The sequence below is a fragment of the Chlorocebus sabaeus genome, chromosome 6, assembly GCF_047675955.1.
Source record: "Chlorocebus sabaeus isolate Y175 chromosome 6, mChlSab1.0.hap1, whole genome shotgun sequence".
Classification (NCBI taxonomy): Eukaryota; Metazoa; Chordata; class Mammalia; order Primates; family Cercopithecidae; genus Chlorocebus; species Chlorocebus sabaeus.
Window position 1 is genome coordinate 47,888,662 of NC_132909.1, and position 17,604 is coordinate 47,906,265.

Below are 17,604 nucleotides of genomic sequence, written 5' to 3' on the forward strand. Positions count from 1 at the left end.
TCATGCACACGGAAGTCACGGCCACAGCACTCTAATGCATGCCTGAATGAAGCTTATCTAACACGTGTATTTTTTCCCCTAAGACACATTTCAGCCTTCTTGTGTTCAGGGACAGTAGACAGCACTTCAACACTAACCCCTGGAAGTCATTTTAAATAGCAAAAATCACCAATGAAATACACAAAAATGCAAAAAAAAAAAAAAAAAAAAAAAAAAAAGAGAGATGCTAAATAGGCTGCAACAAGGACACTTGTTTACGGTAAGAGAACTGGGGCAAAAAGGCAGCATCATCTTGTTTGACCTCAGAGGGGCAATGTGCGCATCAGGTGGCTAAAAATGTTTTCATGGCTCTGTGCAAATGATCGTGAAAGCACTACAAGTACTGATTTTGAAGTGACAAATACATTTTGGTAAGTGAATTAGCAAGTGAATTGGGGGATAATGAGCATCAACTACTGTGGTCTCTTTCTTAAACTTCTCTCTCTCTCTCTCTCTCTATCTCAACAGAGTCTCACTCTGTCACCCAGGCTGGAGTGCAGTGGGGCAATCTCAGCTCACTACAACCTCCACCTCCAGGGTTCAAACGATTCTCCTACCTCAGTAGCTGGGACTACAGGTGCCCACCATCACGCCTGGCTAGTTTTTGTATTTTTAGTAGAGACAGAGTTTCACTATGTTGGCCAGGCTGGTCTTGAACTTCTGACCTCAAATTATCTGCCCGCCTCGGCCTCCCAAAGTACTGGAATTACAGGCGTGGGCCACCACACCCGGCCCTTAAACTTGTTTCAAATGGAGTGTGCTGTTTCCTGTTTATATCCTGACTGGTACTGGGAAGAAATGCTTGAAGAAGAACAGTTTATGTGGAATTCATTCTGAGCCCCAGAGAGACTGGGGGCCTGTAACCCCGAAGCTGTAGAGTCCGTCTTGACATAAGGGAGCTGGCTGTGATCCACAATGCTTCTGAGTCAGCCCAATGGAGCTGAGCCCCAGCTGAACTCCTACCCAGTTCTGTCATCCTGGGCAGATGGCTCTCTTTTTGCCCATGCATTTTTCTGTCCAATGGCCGTAATTTACCCAATCTCCATTCTGCTGTTTTGGGGACTCATTCAGATCCTGGTCCCTGCTTGAGATGTGGAGCATGACAAGTTCAAATCCTGCTTTACCCATCTCTGACTGTGTAACCCGGGAAAAATGAGAAGAAAAATGAGCTTCATTTTCTTCTCTGCAAAATATTGGTGCTTGGGTCCATACGACTGGCTGGCACTGCCTAAAAGATACCAACATTTGTGAGGGCCATTCTTGGCATAGGCACTGTGAGCTCCACGATGGAGGGACACATCCTCGCTGTATCCCTGGCACCTCACACCGCCTCTGACACAGAGCAGTTGCTTAGGAGATATCTGTGCCTGTAATGCACGTTCCTTCTGTATGTGTGCAATACCCTGGATCTTCCTGTGAAGAGCAGATAAGAATCATAGCTCAACGTGAGGGGTCCTGCGATGGCAGGGTGTCCAAGAAGCTACCGGAATACCTAGAAGGACCTGAACCAGAGGCACACCCAGATGGATGACGTTAGCTGCACTGGATCAACCTGTGACCTCCCTGAGGGTGGGGACTACATCAGCCCTGCTCACTGCTTTATTCTCAGTGCCGGGCTCAGGACCAGACACGGCATGGGGTAGGACAGAGCAGAGCTCCTAGAAGTTCCACTTAGAGTTCAGGCTCTTGAGTCTGGAATGAAAATTCCAGCTTTGCTACTTCCTGTGTGACCTTGGGCAAGCTGCACAGCCTCTCTGTGCCTGTTTCTTCAACAGTAAAATGGAGATGCCAATAATAACAGCTCGGGTGCCTTGAGGATATACTATGCAACCACCATGCTACAGGGCTTTCATGCATGAACTCATCTGTCCTCACAGCCACCAATTTTTTTTTTTTTTTTTGACACAGAGTCTCGCTCTTGTCACCTGGGCTGGAGAGCAGTGGCTTGATCTCAGCTCACTGCAACCTCCACCTCCTGGGTTCAAGTGATTCTCCTGTCTCAGCCTCCCTAGTAGCTGGGATTCCACGTGCACACCGTCAGGCCGGGCTGATTTTTGTATTGTTAGTAGAGATGTTGGCCAGGCTGGTCTTGAACTCCTGACCTCAGGTGATCTGCCTGCTTCGGCCTTCCAAAGTGCTGGGATTACAGGCGTGAGCCACCGCGCCCCGCCTACAACCACCATTTGAAGTGGGTGCTGTCATGCTCCTCATTTTACAGATTGGAGAGACCAAGGCCAGAGAGGGACAGTGACTTGCCCAAGGCCACATAGCTTAAAACTGGGAAGGTGGGATTTAAATCCCAGCCATCTGGCACCCAAATCCATTCTGTTAACTACCAGGATATGCTGCTATAACGTGTCCTAGGGTAAGTGGTTGACATACAGTAGGTGCCTAATACATGATAATTACTGTTATTTTTAATTATAATTCTCCTAGAGGGCACTTGGAGGGAGGGTGCATCAGGGGAGAGAGAGGGCCCCATGGGGCTATATCTGCTCTCTGAGGTCCCAGCCAGTATCCAACCAGCCAGCTGGGGCGGGGGACGCTGGGGTCACTGGGGGTCGATGCTACTCTTGCTGCACGGCGGCGGCGTGCGCGGGTCCCAGTCATTAACCAGGCGCTGCGCCTGCTCGTAGCACACGTGCGGTTGCCGCTGGCGCAGGCGCAGGCGCACCACGCTGCCGTCCACCTCATGCCCGATGGTTTTGCAGTTGAGGCCCCAGGTGAGGTTCTTGTGCGTGGCGAGCAGCTCGTCCAGGTTCTTTTCCAGGTGCGTGATGTGGCGCTGCAGCTTGTCGGTGCCCTGGAGAGGGAGCAGGGCAGACCCGTGAGGCAGAGCAGAAGGCAGGGAGCTACCTGGGGTGGGCAGGCACCCCTGCGCCACGTGTGTGTGTAAGGAACACAGCTGAGGAGGGGAACACATCTGGGTGGACCAGGTGCGCCTGAAAAAAACAAAAACAAAAACAAAACCGTGACAGGGCAGGCTAAGGGAGGGGAATGCGTCTAGTCAGGATGTGTAGGAAGGAGCCTCCTTAGGAAGTGGGCTTAATAATAACAGCTCAGGGCCGGACGCGGTGGCTCACACCTGTAATCCCAGCACTTTGGGAGGCTGAGGCGGGCAGATCACCTGAGGTCAGGAGTTCAAGACCAGCCTGGCCAACATAGCAGAACTCTGTCTCTACTAAGAATACAAAAATTAGCTGGGTGTGGTGGCACACACCTGTAAGCCCCAGCTACTAGGGAGGCTGGGTTAGAAGAATGGCTTGAACCCAGGAGAGGAAGGCTGCAGTGAGCAAAGATTGCACCACTGCACTCCAGCCTGGGTGACAGAGTGAGACTCTGTCTCAATAATAATAATAATAAAAAATGAGACTCTGTCTCAATAATAATAATAATAATAAATGAGACTCTGTCTCAATAATAATAATAATAATAATGTGAGACTCTGTCTCAATAATAATAATAATAATAATAAGTGAGACTCTGTCTCAATAATAATAATAATAATAATGTGAGACTCTGTCTCAATAATAATAATAATAATAATAAGTGAGACTCTGTCTCAATAATAATAATAATAATAATAATGTGAGACTCTGTCTCAATAATAATAATAATAATAATAAGTGAGACTCTGTCTCAATAATAATAATAATAATAATAAGTGAGACTCTGTCTCAATAATAATAATAATAATAATGTGAGACTCTGTCTCAATAATAATAATAATAATAATAATAATGTGAGACTCTGTCTCAATAATAATAATAATAATAATGTGAGACTCTGTCTCAATAATAATAATAATAATAATAATGTGAGACTCTGTCTCAATAATAATAATAATAATAAGTGAGACTCTGTCTCAATAATAATAATAATAATAATAATAATAAGTGAGACTCTGTCCCAATAATAATAATAATGTGAGACTCTGTCTCAATAATAATAATAATAATAATAATGTGAGACTGTCTCAATAATAATAATAATAAGTGAGACTCTGTCTCAATAATAATAATAATAATAAGTGAGACTCTGTCTCAATAATAATAATAATAATAATAATGTGAGACTCTGTCTCAATAATAATAATAATAATGTGAGACTCTGTCTCAATAATAATAATAATGAGACTCTGTCTCAATAATAATAATAATAAAATAATAATGTGAGACTCTGTCTCAATAATAATAATAATAATAATAAGTGAGACTCTGTCTCAATAATAATAATAAGTGAGACTCTGTCTCAATAATAATAATAATAATAAGTGAGACTCTGTCTCAATAATAATAATAATAACAACAACAACAACAACAGCTCGGCTGCTTTAAGGGTATTCTGTGGAGGTGCCATGCTACACGCCTTTCATGCATGAACTCCTCTGTTCTCACTACCACCATCTGAAGTGGGTGCTGATGTGCTCCTCATTTTACAGGTTAGAGAGACTGAGGCCAGAGTGGGACAGTGAGGGGGTGTGTGAGAGGGGAGGATAGGGGTTGAGGGGACTTATTTGAGCCACGTGTGGGTACTGAAGCCCCCTCCCCTCCCCACTTCGTGGCAGGAGTTGAAGGACAGACCGACTTGGGTGAGCGGGGGATCATACCTGGTCCAGATGTGCTTGAGGAAAGAGCCTTACCATTGGCGCAGCTGCGCCTACAGGGGTATCGGGGAGGGGGGTTTACCTGCGCGAGGCGCGCAGTCTCAGGGAGTTGGGTGCCCACGTGTCTCTGGTACATGCGAACCAGGGGTCTGTCCAGCTTTTCTCCGGTCTCCAGGTGAACTTTCGACAGAGGACCCTGGTGGGGTGCGGGTGCGGTGTGCAAGAGCATTGAAACGCAGTCTCCACCCACCGGCACCCCTGCCTCCACCTCCGAAGGCTCTCACCCCGAACCGTACCTTGATGAGACCGTGGGTGGTGTACATCTCTTGGTTGTATTTCGTACACCGGTGGATAGTTCCCCTCATCAGTCCTAACGTCATAGTTAATCTTTCCTGGGAGCAGGGAAGCGCAGAGGGGTAACGCTGGTTCCCAGTCCCCTTCTCCTCCCCGTCCCACCCTTGCCCGCAGCCGCAGGTAATGCGCTCACCTTCAGCTCCAAGGTCTCGCTCGCCTTCTGCGCCAGCGAGGCGCACACGCGGTCGCTTATCTGCAGCTGTTGCTCCCGGACGTCCACCACGTTCTTTGCCATTTCCACCAAGGTGTCCTTGGACTCGACCAACAACCGCTTGGCTTCATTTAGCGCCAAGGCGCACTCTGTAAAAGCCCAGGACGCGCTTGGGGGCGCTAAGCCCTCCGTTCCCAGAGTCCCTGTCCCTCTCTCTATTCTCAGGTGGTGGTGGGCCCTGGGCTAGGGGGTTTTATTGAGGGACTGGGTGAAAGCCCAAGGGGCGCGGGGGATAGTGTAAGTAGCATCTTGGGTTGGTTTCCTTAGAAGCAGAGCCCGTGACCTGTAATTCCAGAACTTTGGAAGGCCGAGGCGGGCAGATCACTTGAGGTCAGGAGTTCGAGACCAGCCTGGCCAACATGGTGAAACCCCCGCCTCTACTAAAAATACAAAAATTAGCCAGGCGTGGTGGCGGGCCCCTGTAATCCCAGATACTCAGGAGGCCAAGGCAGGAGAATCCCTCGAACCTGGGAGGCGGAGGTTGCCGTGAGCTGAGATTGGGTGATTGCACTCCAGCCTGGGTGACACAGCATGACTCTATCTCAAAAAAAAAAAAAAAAAAAAAAAGGAGCAGACCCTGTGAATGACTGAGTCCTCAGTGAGTGTGAGCAGGAGAGCACAGGGGGAAAATTGAGTAACAATGTGTGCTTAGCAAGATAGGCTTTCAGTCCTCCCATTGGCTCTAGGGCTATTTCCCAGGAAAGGGACAGCCAAGTGGATGAGGGGCTGCACTGACAGTCAAGGGGATCTGGGTGGGCACCAATACGACCCAGTACAGTGGACTCCTACCTGGGGTATAGGTGCCCACAGGGTCTGGAGGAGGCGTTTTCTGACCCTGCGTGCGTGGGGTGGGGGCCCGGGAGAGGTTCACCCATGAGTGGCGTCCGGCCTGCTCTAGAACCTTGTCCAGAGGCTGGTTCATGAGGTCCACGGCTTGCAGCCGCTCCTTGAAGCAGAAGTTCAGGGTGTCTCGGCAGGAGGCCAGGGTCTGGGTGGAGAAGGGAGGAGGAGAAGGCAGAGTGGGAACTGGGAGGTTGAGGGAAGTGGATGAAAGTGATTTCTCTGCTGCAGGCTTGAGGCTTATAGGCTGTAAAGCGTTTCTACCTCTAAACAGAAACTGACCCTCTCATTTTTTTTTTTTAAGAGACAAAATCTTGCTCTGTCATCCAGGCTGGAATGCAGTGGTGCCACCATAGCTCACTAAAACCTCAACATCCTGGGCTCAAGAGAGCCTCCTGCCTAACCCTCCTGAGTAGCTGGGACTACAGGAGTAAAGCACCATGCCCTGCTAGTTTTAAAACTTTTTGCAGAGAAAGGGTGTGGCTATGTTGTCCAGGCTGGTCTTGAACTCCTGGCTTCAAGCTATCCTCCTGCTCTGACCTTCCAAAGTTTTGGAATTACAGGCGTGAGGCAGTGTGCCTAATATTTTTGATACTGGTAAAGGCTTTTACTTATAGATATATATATATATGTGTGTGTGTGTATATATGTGTGTGTGTGTGTATATCCTTTTGAGACACAGTCTCAGTCTATTGCACAGGTGGTAGTGCAGTGGTTCAATCATAGCTCACTGCAGCCTCAACCTCCTGGGCTCAAGTGATCCTCTTGCTTCAGCCTCCTGAGACAGCTAATTTGTGTTTTTTATTTTTTTTGTAAAGGCAGGGTCTCGCTACGTTGCCCAGGCTGGTCTCAAACTCCTAGGCTCAAGCAGTCCTCCTACCTTAGCCTCCCGAAGTTTTAGGATTACAGGTGTGAACCGCTGTGCCTGGCCTGGAACTATTTTTAAATTTAATTCATTTCCCCAGTGTTCCAGATAAATATTTTCTTTCATGAAATCTTTTTTAGGAGAGACATGCCTATGTCTTATGAAAAAAGATTTTTTTCCTCCTTTGACTCACATCACACCACCCCTCAAGGTTTACTTTATTATTTTTACTTAAATTTTTGTTTTTAATTGAATAATAATTGTATATATTTATGGCATGCAATGTGATGCTTTAATTTGTGTATGCAATGTGGAAGGATGGTATCAAGCTAAGTAACTTATCCATTTTCTCACATACTTATCATTTTTTTTGTAGTAGGTTCACTTAAAATGTGTTCTTTTCCACTTAATTTTCCCAGCTTTATTGAGGTATAATTGACAAATAAAAATTGTATTTATTTAAGTGTACAACTTGACGTTTTGACCTGTGAATATACTGTGAAGATATCACGGCATTCAGGCTGGGTGCGGTGGATCATGCCTGTAATTCCAGCACTTTGGGAGGCCAAGGTGGGAGGACCGCTTAGGGCCAGGAGTTCGAGACCAGCCTGGGCCACATGGTGAAACTCCACCTCTACAAAAAAATGCAAAAAATTAGCCAGGTGTGGTGATTCACATCTGTAATCCCAGCTACTCAGGAGGCTGAGGTGGGAGGATCACCTGAGCCCAGGAGATTGAGGCTGCGGTAAGCCATGATTGCACCACTGCACTCTAGTCTGGGCAACAGAGTGAGACACTGTCTCAAAACAAAAACAAAACAAAAACAAAAACAACGATGAACAGTACAGTTTCCTCAATAGCCATTACAGATAAACACATGGATGAGTGGGTGGTGCTGATAGATATTCCCTTAAATGTGGCTTTTAGAGAAGGGAAGGTGTGTTAAGGTATGGGAACATGGAAATGTGAGTCAAAGGTCAGGCAATTCTGCTTACATTTTTCCCAGGTGCTGGCTGTTCACTTGGATGTCAGGTAATCCAGGAAAGTAATATGTATATATTTTCAGATAGGGTCTCACTCAGTCTTCCAGGCTGGAGTGCAGTGGCATGATCACAGCTCATAGCAGCCTGGACATCCTGTGCTCAAGTGATCCTCCCACCCCAGCTTCCCAAGTAGCTGGGACACAGACACATGCCACCACACTGGCTAATTTTTTTAAAAAAATTTTGTAGAGATAAGGTCTTACATACTATGTTGTCCAGGCTGGTCTCAAACTCCTGGGCTCAAGCAATCTACTCACCTTGGACTCTCAAAGTGCTGGAATTACAGGCATGAGCTGCTGTGCCCAGCTAGAGAAATTCTTAAGACTTTTATTCACAAAGTTGTCTTCTGCTTAAGGCACTGTGCATAATAACCAGGTAAAAGTGAGTCTGCTCATTTCCAGACAGATCATGCAATGGTACGATCTTGGCTCACAGCAACCCCCGCCTCCCGGGTTCAAAGGATTCTCCTGCTTCGGCCTCATGAGTAGCTAGGATTACAGGCATGCGCCACGATACCCAGCTAATTTTTGTACTTTTTAGTAGAGACAGGGTTTTGCTATGTTGGCCAGGCTGGTCTCAAACCTCTGACCTCAGGTGATCCACCCGCCTCGGCCTCCCAAAGTGCTGGGATATGGATTGGTTCTGAGAAATTGGTTTCCTTTGTCACTTCATTTTTTTTTTTTTTTTTTTGAGACGGAGTCTCGCTCTGTTGCCCAGACTGGAGTGCAGTGGTGGGATCTCAGCTCACTGCAAGCTCCGCCTCCTGGGTTTACGCCATTCTCCTGCCTCAGCCTCCCCAGTAGCTGGGACTATAGGCGCCCGCCACCTTGCCCGGCTAGTTTTTTGTATTTTTTAGTAGAGACAGGGTTTCACCGGGTTAGCCAGGATGGTCTCGATATCCTGACCTTGTGATCCGCCCGTCTCGGCCTCCCAAAGTGCTGGGATTACAGGCTTGAGCCACCGCGCCCGGCCGTCACTTCATTCTTGACCCTTTCCTGTTCTTTTATTTTGAGACAGGGTCTTGCTATGTTGCTCAGGCTGGTCTTGAACTCCTGGGCTCAAGTGATCCTCCTGCCTCAGCATCCCAAAGTATTGGAATTACAGGTGTGAGCCACCACACCCAGCCTCTTGCCAGCTCTTATTGTTGTTCTTGAGAAGAAGCAATTTCCAAGTTGAAGCTCAGACATCTCCTACCTCCTTACCCAGTTCAGAAGCCTTCAGTGACTCTTTGGGGTTGGGGTGAGGGGAGCAGTGAGAGACAGCAACAGCTTCCCTGTGCTGGGTGTCAATTGCTTGGTTTCTGTGCCTGGCTCTGTTCTGGCACCCTGAGAAAGCAACCTGTCTCATGCATGTCCCCACTGTAACATGGAGAGCTGGCACTCACTATACCCACATCTTGATCTTCCTGTGTCCCCCCCTTGATTCTCAACTGTCACTCATTCCATCCCCACCTCTAGCCTTGAAGTCTCCCTTCCTCTGCTCTGATCAATATTAAGAGACTGCTATTCTCCAAGTTCCCCCCTCCCACAAGGCTGTATCTCATCTAGACAGCATCCTGCCATTGAAATCTTACTTCCTCCACAATAAAACGAAGCATATCATATTCCTTTGATATTTGCAATTATTTGAGAGTTATATCAAAACAAGTCATTTGCACATGTATACACCCTTATAAACACTCTCCATCAGGATATAAAATATTTCCATCATGCCATACATTTCTCTGGCTCCCCTTTCCTCTCTCCCTCCCTGACCACCTCCAGTAAGATGACTTGGAGATTAGTTTTACCTGTTCTAGTCCTTCCTTCCTTCATTCATTTGTACAGAATCTGGCTCTGTCTCCCGGGCTGGATTGCAGTGGCATGATCCTGGCTCACTGTGGCCTCAAACTCCTGGGCTCAAGAGATCCTCTCAACTAAGCCTCCTAAATAGCTAGGACTACAGGTGCATGCTAACCATGCCCAGTTATTTTTAAAACATTTTTGTAGAGATGATATCTTGCTATGTTGTGCAAGCTGGCCTCAAATTCCTAACCTCAAACTCCTGGCCTCAAGCAACTCTCCCGCTTGGGCCTCCCAAAGCGCTGGGATAACAGATGTGAGCCACTGCGCCCAGCCGAGTTTTGCCTGTTCTTAAGGAGTTGATAAATTTCCATCCTATGGATGGGTGACCTGTTTTTGTAAGTAAAATTTTATTGAAACACAGCCATGCCCATTCGTGTGAATATCATTTCTGGTTGTTTTCATGGCACACTGGCCAAGGTGAGTAGTTGGGGCAGAAACAACACAGTACACAAGGCAGAAAGCATTTACTGACTGTACCTTGAAGAAAACCCTTGCTGAATCTAAAACTTCACATACATGGAATCCTACAGGGTGTATACTTTATGTCCAGCTTCTGTCTCTGAATGTGATATCTTTGGGATTTATTGATTGGGTTAAAAAGTGGACTTAAAAAGTCTTTTGTTCATGAACTCAACCATTAATTCAACCCCTACTGATGCCAGGCGATGTGCCAGTTGATGAAAATACAGTGACCAGCAAGACAGCTGTCCAGGCCGGGCGCAGTGGCTCACGCCTGTAATCCTAGCACTTTGGGAGGCCGAGGCAGGTGGATCATGAGGTCAGGAGTTCGAGACCAACCTGGCCAACATGGTGAAACCCCGTCTCTATTAAAAATACAAAAATTAGCTGGGTGTGGTGGCAGGCACCTATAATCCCAGCTACTCAGGAGGCTGAGGTGGGAGAATTGCTTGAACCCAGGAGGCGGTGATTGCAGTGAGCTGAGATCACGCCACGCCACTGCACTCCAGCCTGGGCAATAGAGCAAGACTCCGACTCAAAAAAAAAAAAAAAAAAAAAAAAAAAAAAAGACCGCGGTCCAGTTCAGCACCACGGACAGCGTTCCACCAGCCCCTGAGTCTTCTACCTCGTCCACAGCCTTGACCCTCAGCCTGTCCCTTCTTCTCCCCTCCTTCACACCCTCCAGTCAACACATCCTTACTGAACTTTGCTACGTGAAATATAATTTAGTACTGAATGGGCCTTCAAGGTCCAATGCTTGTTCAAATGCAGTTTAGCTGAGGAGCCTGCCTGGAGTCAACATGAGCAAGTTGACATACGCAGATAAGATCCAGTGAACTAGAGAAACGGGTATCTAGAGGGGCATGTAGACCAAGAGAGGCGGGCTTTTTATTGTAGTAAAATAGATATAACATGTTGCCATTTTAACCTTGTTAAGTGTAGTTTAGTGGCATTAAGTGTATTCATACTGTGGTGCAACCATCATGTCCAGTAAGCTGATTTGGAGATTAATTTTACTTGTTCTGTTCCTTCCCTCCTTCCTTAATTCATTTATGTAGAATCTTGCTCTGTCTTCCAAGCTGGATTGCAATCCATCTCCAGAACTTTTTCATCTTCCCAAACAGATCTGTACCCATTAAAGAATAACTCTCCTTTTGTTCATTGGTGACAATGAGCCAAGAGAGAAGGAAATGTTGATGATGCAGAAGGGTGGAAGGGTGGAATTATAGGATCGACAGAGGAAAACTGAGAGAGGTTCCCTTTGGTGGTTTTCATTGAAATCACTGTAGAGCAAGGAAGGCACAGAGAGTTGGAGAGAACTGAAGGAAGAGAAGGTATGAAATCACTTGCCCAGCAGGTCAGCAAGTCTTCTAGAGACTTAAGGCGAGGTCTGTGGGAAAGGTTTGAGTGCCAATTTGAAGTTTGACTTCATGATTTTAAATTGAAACAAATCTGATTGGTGGTATTTTTCTCCAGCAATATTCAGACCAGATCCTGCCAAGCAGCCTGTCTCTGTTTCTATCTACATCTGTCCTTCCCCACCTCTCTCTCTCTCTTTCGGAGACAGGGTCTTCCTCTATCACCCAGGCTGGAGTGCAGAGGTATGATCATGGCTCACTGCGGCCTTGAACTCCTGGACTCAAGCAATCCTCCTCCCTCAGCCTCACGAACAGGTACTGCAGGCAAGTACAACTGTGCCTGGCTAGTTTTATTTTATTTTAAAATAGAGATGAGGCTTTGCTATGTTGCCCAGGTTGGTCTTGAACTTCTGGCCTCAAGAAGCAATCCTCCTGCCTTTGCCTCCCAAAGTACTGGGATTATGGGCATGATCCACTTCCCTCTTTATAGCCCTTTGCTCCCACGTCCATCCTCAGGGGCTTCTCCCTTCTCTGCCTCTGACTTCCTGGAAGGATATTTCAGGAATCATTAGATTTAAAAGAATATGACAGCAGCCAGAAGATATGCCCTACTCAAGTTCAGCACCGCGGACAGCGTTTCACCAGCTCCTGAGTCTCCTGCCTCGTCCACACCCTTGTCCCCCAGCCTGTCGCTTCTTCTCCCCTTCTCCCCACTCCCCAGTCAACACAACCTTACTGAACTTTGCTACGTGAAATATAATTTAGTTCTGTATCTGCCTTCAAGGTCTAATGCTTGTTTAAATGTAGTCTAGCTGCGGAGCTCTCTATATAAAAGCAAGGAAAGTCCAACAGCAGTAAAAGACTTGACAGTTCAATCTCACAATAGGAAATAAAACAAGTCCCCAGCCTGTCTTTTCTTTGAATGCCTCTAGAATGTTAACTCTTCAAGGGCCAGGCTAGTTCTTTCTCAGTCACCAATTTATCTATGATGCCAAGCTCAGTGTCTGGGAAGCAGGTACTAGATTAGTATTTATCAAATGGATGAGTTGAAAGCACACAAGTTGCCAGCAATCCCTAATAGGTCCCAAAGGCCCCCGAAGTCTGGCTGCTCTTCCCCCTTCATTTGCACCCTCATGAAGAAGTTCTCGTTGCAAGCGCGCAGGATGCAGCGAGAGATCAAGTCTGGCTGAAGCTGGAGCACGTGTTAGAGTGCAAAGATCTAGACTCCAGTCACCTGGGCTGAAACCACAGCGCTGCCATTGATGACTTTGCTTATTAGGTGAGGTCGTCTCTCTCTGAGTCTCAATTTTCCCATCTCTAATGAGGAAATCATAGTTTCTGCTTCACAGGACAGTCTTAACGAGTGGATTCAATGACTGCACAGGATTTGGTACAGAGTGGGTGTTCATGGTTATTCTGAGACCCAACTTCATTTCCCATGGCCTCACTTTTTCCATTTCACAAAGGTCAGTGTGGCTTGAAGGAATTGCTATTGTGACAGTCCCCAGGTCAGAGTGGTTTGTCCATTAGGCAGACAGGGATCCCCCTCCAGCCCCCGTGAGTTGTCGTCAGGCACCCCTAACCTTGAGTAAGACCTCTGATTTTTCCATATCTTTCTCCATTTTCCTCTTCATGCTTTTCAGCTCCTCTTTCTCCCATGTAAGCATACTGTCAGCTTTGTCAGGGATCTAGAAAACAAGGAAAGAATCCCTCACATCCTTGGGAAAGGGCTGGGAAGAGATTTCTCTTTCCAGGGTGGTAGAGGGTTTGCCAGCCTCATAAACTCTGAGTTTGAAGGATGAAGTTGGGGGTACCCCCATCCTTTGGGTGAGGTGTCTCCCTATTTGAGAAGGTTTGATTTTTTCAGTGGGCTCTCTCATTTGGGGGGTCTTTTTTTTTTTTTTTTTTTTTTTTTTGAGACGGAGTCTCGCTCTGTCGCCCAGGCTGGAGTGCAGTGGCGCCATCTCGGCTCATTGCAAGCTCCACCTCCCGGGTTCACGCCATTCTCCTGCCTCAGCCTCTCGGTTAGCTAGGACTACAGGCACCCGCCACCGCGCCCGGCTAATTTTTTGTATTTTTTAGTAGAGACGGGGTTTCACTGTGTTAGCCAGGATGGTCTCGATCTCCTGACCTCGTGATCTGCCCACCTCGGCCTCTCAGAGTGCTGGGATTACAGGCGTGAGCCACCGCGCCCGGCTACTTGGGGGGGTCGTGCTGTCTGGAGCTTGAGATTGGGGGCTTCTCCCTTTTACAGATAGGAGCCCAGGGGGCTGAGATGAAGGTGTCTCAACTTGGGGGAGGGTTGTTCTCACCCCCTGAGACTGGGAGCAGGGCACCCCTTCCTCAGTGATGGTCTTATCTCCTCTCCCTGGCTACAGGTGGAGGGATCATATCATAGGGATGATGAGGGCTTACCTTTTTGGAGTCTTAATATTTGGATCTGGGGGCTGAAGGTAGGAATCCCATTCTGTGGGTGGGGTCCCATCTCTCCCCCGGGAGGCTGGAATTTTGGTACCTTTTGGGGTGGGGATTTGAGGTTTCACTTTAAGGGGAAGATTCACCGGGACTGGTACTAGAGGTCTCACTCTTTCTCTCTGGATGGGGCCTCAACCTTTGGGTGTGAGGGTTGGGAGTCTGAAGTCTCTCTTTGCAGGGAGGACTTCTTCCTTTCACCACAGATGAGGTCTGGGGGCAGGGATTTTCACTTCCTGAAGCCAGGGGAGTTGGGTTTTATTTCACATTCTAGGGAGAGTTTCACCTGGGTTGGGACCAGGGTATCAGCTGCTCTCCTCAGCTGGGAGTTGGAAGAGTGTTTTCACTAGGACTGGGGCACTGAGGGTCTCACACCTATGGAAGGGTCTTACCCTCTGAGCCTGGGATCTGGGTGGATGATTTTGTGCTTGGACTGAGGGCTGTGGGTTTTACTTTTTGGGGAGATTTTCATGGAGTCTGAATCAGGGGCTGCACCCTCTCTTCCTGGCTGGGAGATTTGGATAATTTTCTCCCCTAGGGCAGGGAAGCTGGGGATCTCATCTCCTTGGACAGGGCTCACTCTTTGGGTCATGGGGTCTCAGGCATCTCTTCCTGGGCCTGTCTCCATCACCTTTTTTTTGTTTGTTTGTTTTTGAGTCTCACTATCTCCCGGGCTGAAGTGTAGTGGCCCTATCATATTTCACTACAGCCTTGAACTCCTGAGCTCAAACAATCCTCCTGCCTCAGCCTCCCAAGTAGCTGGGACTAGAGGCATGCACCACCATGCCTGGCTATTTTTTTTTTAAAACTTTGGTGCAGACAGGGTCTTGCCGTGTTGTCCAGGCTGACCTCAAACTTCTGGCCTCAAGCAATCCTCCTGCCTTGACCTCCTGAAGTGCTGGGATTACAAGCACAAACTACCACACCTGGCTAATTTTCCTCCAATTTTTTGAGAGATGGGATCTCACTGTGTTGTCCAGGCTGGATTGCAGTTGGTCTGATTATAGCTTACTGCAGCCTCAAACTCTTGGGCTCAAGCAATCCTCCTGCCTCAGCCTCCAAGTAGCTGGGACCATAAATGCATGCCACCACGCTGGGTCATTAAATTTTTTTTTTTTTTGGTAGAGACAGGGTCTCACTGTGTTGCTCAGGCTGGTCTCCAACTCCTGGACTCAAGCAATCCTCCTGCCTTGGCCTCCCAAAATGCTGGGATTACAGGTGTGCACCACCACCCCCAGCTAACTTTTCAAATTTTTTGGCAGAGACAAGTTCTCACCTGTCACCCAGGCTGGAGTACAGTGGTGCCGTCATAGTTCACTGCAACCTGGAAGGCCTGGCCTCAAGCAATCCTCCCACCTCGGCCTCCCAAACTGCTGGGAATACAGGCGTGAGCTACTGCACCTGGCCCTCAACTTCTTTGCCCTTATTCACCAGAGTTGGGTGTTCTCTCTATGGAAAGATTTAAAAAAAAATTTTTTTTTGAGATGGAGTTTTGCTCTTGTTGCCCAGGCTGGAGTGCAATGGTGTGATCTCGGCTCACTGCAACCTCTGCCTCCCGGGTTCAAGTGATTCTCCTGCCTCAGCCTCCCAAATAGCTGAGATTACAGGCATGCGCCAGTAGGCCCGGCTAATTTTGTATTTTTAGTAGAGACGGGGGTTTCATCATGTTGGTCAGGCTGGTCCCGAACTGCTGACCTCAGGTGATCCATCAGCCTCGCCCTCCGAAAGTATGGAAAGGATTTTTCCGGGGCTGAACACTGCATAACGAAGGCCTCAGTCTTTGCAATTAGGCTGGGGTTGGGGGCGGGGAGGAGGGTCCCACCTTCTCAGACTTGGGCCTGTAGCCCCGCAGCTTGACACTCTGCTGGTTAATAAGCAGGCCCTTGCGCACTTCGCTGAGCCTGTGGTCGGTGACCTCGCGCTGGCGCAGCAGCTGTCGCACCCGCCCGTTAATCTGGTGCTGCGCGCGGCCGAGGCGGGCGGCGGTGAGGCGCGCTCCACGCGCGTGCGCGTGCACTACCTCGGTGGTCTGCAGGGCGCGCGCTTTGCGGTGCAATGGTAGCGGCAGGCGGGCGTACCAGGCGGGCGGCTTCATCTTGCCCTTCCACAGCGTGACGCCCTCGCCTGGCGGCGGCTTCTCCACGGTGCCGCCGCCTTTGAACATCTCCACGCGGAAGCGCCAGGGCTGGATGTAGGCAGCGCGGCCGAGGTGGTGCGCCACGTTCGGGTCCAGCACGCTGTCCTTGGGCTGCCACATGGTCACCGCCTCCTGCCCGCAGCGATCCGTCAGGATGTGCGCGGTTCTCGACATGGCCTGAGCTGCCTCGCGCCATGCTGGGGCCCCAATGCGTGTGTCCTGGCTGCGCTCTACCGGGGGTGCCAACACGCGCATGGTCCCTGCTTGGTCCCTCGGCCTGGCCGGGGACCCCCAGGCGGATCAGAAGGGACCCCAAAGACACACAACTCTTTCCTGGCCTGTGGAGAGAGTGTACTGAGGGAGCCCGTCACCATAGCGATGGGCGCAACAAGGAAGGTGGAATTCCAGAGGTGGGGGGAGGAGTAGGATGGAATCTTTGCTTTGGAACTTGGCCTAAGTGCGTTGGCATCCTGACTCCTTGAGAAAGAGCCGGTCTAGCGTCCCTCTCGCCGTTGTTTCCAGCAACGTGGCCCTTCTTCCAGCTTTAGGATGTCCTAAGCGCTTCCAGCTGTCCAGGTCACACTCTGTCGCATGTCGGTAAGCATGGAAGAAGGGCCATGCTTCTCACCAGGCATTCCTCTCGCTGTTACCTTCCAGCACATGGCCTTTCAGCTTCAGGATGTCCTAAGCGCTTTCCCACTTGGAAGCTTGGGACTTGCTGTTCCGGAACTCGTAGAATTCTCCCATGGCTGGCCACTTTGCAGTCTTCAGCTTTCTGCTGGCTGGGTTCTTGTTGTTCTTGACTACCCAAAAGTAGCTCTTTTAGTCTTACCTCTCCTCTCCTCTCCTCTCCTTTCTCTCCCTTCCTTCCTTCCTTTCTTCCTTTCCTTTCTTTTTTCTTTTTTTTTTTTAGACAGAGTCTTGCACTGTCGCCTGGGCTGGAGTGCAGTGGTGTGATCTGGGTTCCCTGCAGTCTTCACCTCTCAGGTTCAAGAGATTCTCCTGCCTCAGCCTCCCGTGTAGCTGGGCTTATAGGCACCCACCACCATGCCCAGCTAATATTTTGTATTTTTTTTTTTTTTTTAGTGGGGACAGGATTTCACCATGTTGACCAGGCTGGTCTCAAACTCCTGACCTCGTGATTCTCCTACTTTGGCCTCCCAAAGTGCTAGCATTACAGGCGAGAGCCACCTCTCCCAGCCTAGTCTTACATTTTCTTTCGTGTCTTCACAGCACTCACCGCTATCTGAAATTATCTTATTCATTTGTTGGTTTACTTTATAACTTTTGGGCATCTCCCACTTGCCCTAGAAGAATTAAGAGCCTTAAAAAAAATTTTATTTTTATAGATTTGGGGTACAAGTGCAGTTTTGTTA

General features: G+C 48.5%; 1 protein-coding gene across 1 annotated transcript; it reads right to left on the reverse strand.

Annotated features, from left to right (window-relative positions):
* Window positions 1-2,171: 2,171 nt before the first annotated feature.
* On the reverse strand, window positions 2,172-16,584 carry TEKTL1 (tektin like 1). The gene is made up of 7 exons (XM_037992070.2): window positions 15,914-16,584; window positions 13,203-13,307; window positions 6,000-6,198; window positions 5,133-5,299; window positions 4,942-5,037; window positions 4,728-4,841; window positions 2,172-2,842 (listed from the first exon to the last, which is right to left on the reverse strand). Exons 1-7 carry the CDS (start codon window positions 16,481-16,483, stop codon window positions 2,591-2,593), a joined length of 1,503 nt encoding a protein of 500 aa, XP_037847998.1. The 5' UTR covers window positions 16,484-16,584; the 3' UTR covers window positions 2,172-2,590.
* Window positions 16,585-17,604: the final 1,020 nt, after the last annotated feature.